Consider the following 8,664-nt stretch of genomic DNA (forward strand, 5'->3'; position numbering starts at 1 on the left):
ATGCCTCCTTTCTATAGTTTTTGCTTCTGCTTCCTAGTCTGGCAACCTTGGGCAAACCCTCTATCTCTCAGCAATGTATTTTGTATCAAATCACAGCCAAACCATATGATTCCACTGCCCAAGAATCCCCAAGTATAACCCGAGATTTAGTAATTTTCCACTTAATATTAACTCATATGAGATCCTAAATTAGGACAACTGCATAGGAATATTCACAGCGTAAAGGTGAAAATTTGAACAGCATGAACTACTAACACTTTGGACTAACCTGTGCATAACGTCAGAACATAAGTTTTTCCACACAAACAATGGAAAGGCAAAACATTTTATCACACAATCTTTTATACATTTCTGAAGTGCTGAAATAACGCTTGTTACTTCGAGAATTATACAGTGAATTAGACATGTGCAGAACAGAACAGCAGAGAGAGGTGAAGGAAAAAAAAATCATCAATTTATTATCTTATGAACCAGCCATGGTCAGTAACAATTCCCTTGGCTCAACAAGCCCAGTAGGTTGCTTCTAAACCATAACTGGCTCAACATCCAATACAACATAAGATATGTCAAGAGTACGATAAATACAATCACAATAACAGCTCAAATTCTACTTAAAATAATTCATTGGATGCTCTCGGCTGATGTGTACAAATAAACAGCTCGATCACGTCAGTATAGACTATTTCTTTAGCTGAGCTGCCAGTGGTCATGAGCTGCTCTGTACTCCAGGTTCTCCAGTGGATCTGACACCTTTGTTGCACAAGAAGATACAACAAAAATATCCAAGAGGGACACAATTTTCGTCGAGCAATTGTTCAATCTGTTAAATGAGAGATTGTGACAGCTAGAACATACCATTGTCATACTAAAACAATTCTCTGACAGCATAAAATACACAACATTGTATCAGTATGATCCGTCTCAAAGATTGATTCTGGTTAAAAATGGAGAGATTAGAATGCAATCATTCACGCGATGCATCATAATCACCATTATTAATTAAGAGCTATCCAAGTTTTAACATGTAATGACAGGGTCTTAGATAAATTTGTACATTAAATTTTAATTTTTACTATATTGTAACTGTTTGTGATGAAACCCATGGAGTGATGCAAAATACAGTCATTCTGGTTCAGAAAAGATAGAGTGGATCACATGTACTTCATGCCATCCAAGAATTCTTGCACCCTTTTTCCAATCAATCACGAGTAATCTATGTCACAGGGTCTCGGCCAACTGGGTGATGCACCCGCGTCGACGCGACGTGATGCGGGTGCGTGTGCGGCACCCGGTGCGGTCAACACACCCAGGGTCATTTATGTCCAACTTTTGGACTTTATATATATATATATATATATATATATATATATATATATATATATATATATATATATATATATATATATATATATATATATATATATATATATATATATTTGCTGCACCCACACCCATGTGACATAGCGAGTAATGAATATCAATATTACCTGATTTACAAAATTGGGTATTTTCACATCGGACTCCTACATCACGAATGACACTGCTGCCACCAGGAGTTTCAAGGATTCTCTGACTCTGCTGCATCATCTTTTGGTCATACAAAAACACAATGAGTTAAAGTGTTGGCTTTGTGCTATTCAATAATATTGAACAGAAGATCACATCAACCAACCTGTGATGCTATATGCGTCTGTTGAAGGCTAATCTGGTGTGCATAATATTCTTGGAAATTCATATCATGAACTTGCATAGGATTTACAGATGAAGAACACTGTGGAAATTGATTTGAACCAGGGAGAGTGTTTCTAGATTGGTCCACCAATGGAACCTCAGGCAATTGCATGGAACCATGTAATGTTGGTAGAGGTGCATGAGCCATAGGAAATGGTGATAAATGAGGTTGGAAACCAGGAAACATAAGTGGTGTCATTCCCCCACCCATCCACATTATCTGCAAAACTGAGAAAACAGTTGAAACACTAATCCAACGTGAGGAAAAGAAATTATGAAACAGGAATTGGATATATAATCACATGCCTGCACTTGCAATTGAAGAGATTTCAAGTACTCGATCGCCTCATCCAACATCGAAACCTTGTCAGACTGAATAACAAGAATTGACAAAACAGTCTTGAGAATTAACAATCCAAAAAAATGGTTGCAAATTTTAGTCAGGGATATGCATTAAAAGAAAAAGGGTACAGAATAATGTTCTTTAGATAATCATTAGAATTAGAGGTATCAATCACATTATTGTGCTCCAATATTAGAAGTCCACAACTACCAAAAGAATATAGATAGCTTCAATCATATGGAGTATCCAGAAAATTCCATTAGCTGGAAAAAGGTAAAGACAAAAAGAAAGTTCACCTTGTTACAATGAGGTATAAGCTCTTGCAGTGCTTTCATCTTCTCATTGATCCGATCCCTACGTTTCTGTGTTGGACAAAAACATAAGGTAGTTAAGATATTTTAATTGCAAGATTGAGATAGCATTACTACTGCTTACCCTTTCTGAAAGATTATGGACCTCAGCAGCTCGGCTTCTGTGAGATGATACAGATTTTGGAGCTGGCTTTTTAGCTTCAACAGATTTATATTCAACACCCTGCATGGTTGTTCCATAACTGATCATTTGATTCCAGGAATGAAAATCCATCCACGTAAACCAATAGTTGCAGACAAACACTTATTTTCAACTTCCCTACAAAATTTTCTTTTAAGAAGAAGGATTGAGGAAAGGTAGCCTTGATTCTTCATCCAAAGACTTCTCAGTTTAAACAATAACGATACCGATTTGGATAACTAGAGAAGCTTGAATAAATCGGAACCAATTAAATATATGGTGAAGATGTCAACTGACTTAAGACATGTTGAAAATGCATAATTGAAATCATGAAATCCAACTGAACCAGAGCAAAAGGTCAATTTCTCTAAAAAATTTCCAAATTTTGAACCATCTAGATTTAGTACAATAGAAAATCACCTTTTCCTTTAGCATGTAGTAACATTCCAAGTGCCAGCATAGTGACAAAGCAATTTATCCAGCACTTAACAACCAATAATGTTATAGCACTTTTCTTATATCTGTTTCTAAACAGAAATAAAAGGAAGAGGGCAAAGGAGAATCTTCAAAGTAAAACACAATAAGTATTAATAAAACAAAAAAGCAAAAAAATAGGGGAAAGAAAAAACTATATATGTAGAAAAAAGACAAAAATACAATAGTTTAACAAAATAAAGTGGTAATCCAAGAAAATGACAGAGTGAAATGAAATTTGGCAAACGAAATGCAAAATCAAGTCAACTGCTGCATTAAGATGTTGCATATCAACATCCAAGAAAATTTCCTATTGGCCTAGATTTGAAGCATTTTCCATTCTTTTAGAAAAATTGCTCCATATAAAAGTCACAAATGGAAAATAAGGCACTAAGCTGTGTCTTCTAATGAACTTTATGTTCCTTTTCACTAAGAAGATGGGTTAGTAGGGCATTGATAAAGGTACGAATAACATGCTAAACTATAACTAGAATTTTCATATCATTACTCATGAACAAGTCTCTATGAGGCTGCATAGATATCCTAGCTTTTCTTCCTTTCACAGAATCAGCATTACTTGAATCAGGGAAAAAATAATTTACTGATTAAGGGTATTTAAAAGAGAAAGTCAAGTCCATTTTCATAGTTTTTGTTAAAAAAAGAATGAATCACCATGCACAATAAGAAAAAGACTGCTGAGTGCAAACCTATACATGGAAAATAAAGCAAACTACAACTACAAGAAATCAGTATGTGTGTGTGTGTGTGTTTCAGATAATCAAGCTGGGGTCAGGCAGACTCCCTACCAGGACACAGTCATAGTGAATATTTGTTGGACTAACTTGCATGGAAATCCAGTCACTGACCTTGCTTTGGCAATCAGATTCTTCAACATCTCTGCTCTTTCTTTTCTGACTATTCTTGCTAGCAGTTTGCTTCCCAAACTTCTCAGCGGTGCTGCCAGATGCACCAGAACATGAAGCTTGTTCTAGCACGTCACCAACACCTTGTCCTTTCTCACCTGTGCTTAATATCCCTTGTGAAGGACCACTTTCCACAGGTAAAGCATTATTACTGGATTTATTAGAGACCAAGGATGGATTGAACTGCATCTGATTCTGATGTATTTCATAACTATTTGGCCCAATTGCAGTAGATGATGGTTCACCTAGAGATTTTCTGACTGGAATCTTTGACTTATCTCCGAGTGTTTCACCAATTGGGTTCATGTTAGCCATAGAAGTCATTGCGGGCCGAGAAAAATGTGAGAAGTTCACCACCTTGGCAGCATCCTGATGCAATGTTGATGGCTTTGAGCCGGCAGTGACTTGCCCTTTACGGGGCAGAATCAGAGGTGCAGCTTGGTTTCCAACTGACTCACCCACAAAACCTGACGAGGATGATGGTTGACAAACAAACCTTGATCTGCCTATGTTGTTCTTGGACAGGTTACCAGCTTTGCACTCTTGACCCTTGGTTAAAGCATCAGAAACGCATTGTTTTACTGCCTTCTCCCGTTCTGGGAGCTCCTTGCTTGGTCTGTCAACATCAACGACATCTGTGGTCGGTATTTCATCAAAAATATTTGAGCACAGTTCTTCAAATGGATCATCAAGAGGGTAATGCAGCCATGGTGCAGCTTCATCCCCTTGAGCCAAAGATTGATGGGTCCATCCAATTTCGTTCTTCTCCAGAGTCATGCAGTCATTCTTAGCTGGTTGCTCAAATCTCATATTAGGCTTTGATCCGTTACAACCATCCGATTGTTTCTTGTGATTTTGGGCTTGCAAAAGAACTTGACCATTTTGCCACAGCAATTCCACAAGCTCATGGTCTTCTTGTCTATCAGGCAAAGTAAAGACACAACCATGAATATGCGAACAGAACTTGTTAAGATGTATCCTAAATTTGAAAGGTAAAACTGGATAAAAGGAAAGCTGCAAAAGAAGCTAAACATCGAAGACAGAACAAGGAAAAGAAAGGGAGCAACATCGAGTTGGTTCTTACCCCAAGCTTTTATTTTGATGCCCAGAAACTCGTTCAATCTTTGAGGGTTGAAGAAAAGAGTTTGTTGTCTCCTCCATAAACCAGTCCGGAACGCATCTATTCATCGCTTCAGAACAGATCCTTTCTCACTCAGATGAGACTGTGCAAGTACTTTGCTTTTTAAGTACACTAACTGAATTTCAAAATCCTAAACAACAGAAGAGTTATTAAAACAGGGACAGGTAATCAAACGAGAAGCCACCAAAAAAAAATTACAAAAGAAGCAATATCATAGACAATTAAATTTCATCTTGAAGAAGAAAAGAAAATGAAAAGAGAAGAGCTGCAACCAGCCCTCTGACCACCAACAAAATGTCAAATGGAACAAGAAAATCCAGAAATTATCCAATGAAAGAACCAAACGGAAATAAAGAAATAAAGGATAAACTTAATTCTAGAAACCCATTTTTAGTAACAGAAAAAGACCATATATCAGAGAGAAACTCGTAGAAATGTCTCTGCCGAAATCAACCCGCTATGGTTGCTCAATTAACAGCACATCTCACCAAATTCCACAAAAATAAATAATTACACATTCCCCACAGAAAAAGCATTAAGCAATACAAAATTCAGAACCGAAGATGATGAAACATCAGACCTACAAAAAAAGAAGGAAAGGAAGCAAAGCTCTGATGAACTAACAATTGAAGACTCAACATTTTGCCACAACCTAGAACAGCAAAAACAAAAACAAATTAACAAACTCATCCATTCTCTGCAACATACTATGCCAAACAGTAAAACACCCACAACCAACTTCATGTAAACAAAGAAGAAGAAGAAAAAAGCCATGAATCAATCTTAAGGACAAGCACTATCAATGCATAGTTCTCCTGACACCATAAAAATTTGTGAAATACAGTAAGCTCCAATTAAATAGAATGAGAGGTACCCACCTGGTTCAGTGACGTTCTCCTTCACTGTTCGGTCTCATGGAAATTTTCTATAGAGTACATCAATCATGGTTTGCTACTGAACCCGCACGGCCACAAACTCGTTTAAGAGAACAGAGAAGGACCATGACACGCACAAACTCTTTTAAGAGAACAGAGAAGGAACATGACACGCTGTAGACTTTTACCCCATTTAACAAGAGTTTGTTAACCATGGTTAAAGAATGACCCACATCCACTGAAATTTATATTCTCAATTAATGTGGATGGAGGATAACATAAAAAAGTGGAAATTCTATTTAAGGACTGAAAAGTATCCTATATATCAAAAAGCAGAAAAAACAGAGAAAATTTGACTCGGATAAATGAATTTGTTAAATTACTTCTAGTTTTCGGAGCATGATTCAAGTTTTGCACCAAGCCCACAAATACTCATACCGGGTTAGGTGGGTCAGCTTAAGGGTTTCAAGTTAAAGGAGGTTGTGACTTCCATAATTGAGGTGCGTGTCCTTTTGCTGCAGGGCCTAAACCAAATGAAAACTATCTTCGGTGAGCGTGGGGAGTACTCGTAGAGTTTAATACTGCAAAAGACTGACTCAAGTTCACAGTAAACATGTGATCTCTTAGTTAGTAACAAGACGTCCAAACCATAGCGGCAGTTTCTCTGTACTAAACTAAAAAAAAAAGGTTTGTACAAAAAATTACTAATATTAACGTACAGTGAAACTAACAGCAATTTGAGAAGTCAAACTAGTCAAAGTAGATTGAGTTTTTGAGTTTATAGTTTTGAATCTTTGATTGCCTTTCGCAATCTATGATAATTCATTTTTTGTATTGTGGTCTCATTGCTAAAGCATAAGTGACCCACGGGCGGACCTAAAGGAGGTGGGATGCACAATCTATTAAATTAATGATTTTATTTTATTTTTGTAACACCTCAATTCGGGACCTTTGGAGTTTGTGTTCATGGGTATTACTTTTCAGATAAAAATAGCAAAGTAGAGCACATAAACATGATAACAATTTTTTTTTTAAATCATCAATTAATATCAAATAAATAAATCTTGCATAAGCCACAAAGGCTACATCATCCAAATGAGTCATAGCCTCTCAAGTTCAATAAAAAAAAATGCTCTAATGAAAGACAAATCCACCTACGTTATGAAAAAGGCTGACAACATTCTAACACCAAGTCCAGTTTCACAAAGTCACCTCAAACCTATAGTTGAAATAATTAAAGGAAGTGAGTCAACAACTCAGTAAGAAATATATTACAAGAAAATTAAATTCAGATTTACAAGTGTAATAGGCTCTAAGACCCTAGTCTTATTTTAGTTTTGAATCACACAACACACATGTTTGTGTCTTTTAAATTCCTCCAATTTCTTACTCAATTCCCACTAGTTAGCATTTCTCAATATTAACTACTATCTACTTTTATTATATCGGTAATAGCCTATTATGCGCATAGCAACCCGTGTATAATACCTCAATTTTACGGTATTGGCAAGACTATAAACCACTCTTTTTGTTTATGTCTACTGCAGTGTAGGACTCTCGGTAGCGAACCGACAAGTCAGTAAGTAGAGCTATACCTGCTTCAAGGTTCATGGCTCATGCTACATCTTAATTTTACTCTAGAGTCCCAAATCTCTTGGTGAAAACATAACCCCCTAAGACATATAATATGTATCTCATGCATTAACATGAACTCTCTATCGAGTTCATATTCACGGTCTTTCGACAAGTGTTCTCAAGGGGCATTCTCAATCAAGCATTCTCAAGGGACAAACCTAGGGTTCTGATATTCACCAATTTTCTAAGTATGCAGAGATGTAGTCTTTCTACATAAATAAATCTTTAGGGCCCCGACTATGGCGGCTCTCATGCTAACAACCATCAAGTAGTTATTTTCACCCATCATCCTTCGATAATTTATGGGGTTTTAGTATGATAAGGTACTTTAAAGTCACAGTAACACACCTGTAACTAGTACGTGACTCAATATCTCATCTCGAAGACTTTGTTATCATACATGTATTTCTAAGTCTTTCACATTCTCAAGTGTGCATTTTATCTAAAATACAACAAGTCAATACATGCAATTTATGCTGAAGAATCACAAATACATGAAATCATTCATGGCATCATGACTAGTTCACATGCATTCATTCTATAATCACAAGAAAAGTGTATTTCCAATATGCAGTTGCAAAATTAATAGAATACAACTGTGATCTCAAGTAAATATGATTTCATGTAGTTTAATTTGCAAATACATCAATATATAATGTATTATTAACTAAAATGCTTATAATTGTCCTTACCTTGAATACAAACGGTACACTCTAGTATGCAGTCAAGTCTCTCATAGCTATAAAAGTAGAATCTGATCATTACAAAAGTATGTTCATATTAATAAACATAATATTCTTTATACTTTATCAAAATTATTAAAATACTCCTCTTGAGATGGTCTGTCAGACCTTGATTTTTGTGCCCTTGGTTTGCACACTTGAGAATTCTTGAGTTGGTCAAAACTATAAAACATGTTGATTTCTATTAGTGATACAAATCTAACTCACTAAACCTCACTAAATTTTGAGTTTGGGGTGCAAAGTTATGCTCATTTTACTAATGTGATATTGGGTTACACATACAAGAGCAATTTGATCATTTTAACTC

At 36.0% G+C, this 8,664-nt stretch overlaps 1 protein-coding gene across 1 annotated transcript; it reads right to left on the reverse strand.

Annotated features, from left to right (window-relative positions):
- Positions 1 to 434: 434 nt before the first annotated feature.
- Positions 435 to 5,929, reverse strand: LOC149822599 (transcription factor PIF3-like). The gene is made up of 8 exons (XM_089981158.1): positions 5,048 to 5,929; positions 3,907 to 4,882; positions 2,510 to 2,608; positions 2,371 to 2,436; positions 2,038 to 2,103; positions 1,673 to 1,951; positions 1,488 to 1,587; positions 435 to 820 (listed from the first exon to the last, which is right to left on the reverse strand). The coding sequence occupies exons 1-8, from the start codon at positions 5,149 to 5,151 to the stop codon at positions 816 to 818; spliced, it is 1,695 nt and encodes a 564-aa protein (XP_089837284.1). The 5' UTR covers positions 5,152 to 5,929; the 3' UTR covers positions 435 to 815.
- Positions 5,930 to 8,664: the final 2,735 nt, after the last annotated feature.

The sequence above is a fragment of the Nuphar pumila genome, chromosome 11 (assembly GCF_984573655.1).
Source record: "Nuphar pumila chromosome 11, dmNupPumi1.hap1.1, whole genome shotgun sequence".
Classification (NCBI taxonomy): Eukaryota; Viridiplantae; Streptophyta; class Magnoliopsida; order Nymphaeales; family Nymphaeaceae; genus Nuphar; species Nuphar pumila.

Bases quoted from the DNA above. Each gene is read 5' to 3' on its own strand.
- LOC149822599 (XM_089981158.1), bottom strand. From the start codon at position 5,151: ATGAATAGATGCGTTCCGGACTGGTTTATGGAGGAGACAACAAACTCT. The intron at 2,437-2,509 runs GTAAGCAGTAGT...TGTCCAACACAG, and splicing joins TCCATAATCTTTCAGAAAGG to AAACGTAGGGATCGGATCAA. The intron at 2,104-2,370 runs GTGAACTTTCTT...CTTGTTATTCAG, and splicing joins TTATACCTCATTGTAACAAG to TCTGACAAGGTTTCGATGTT.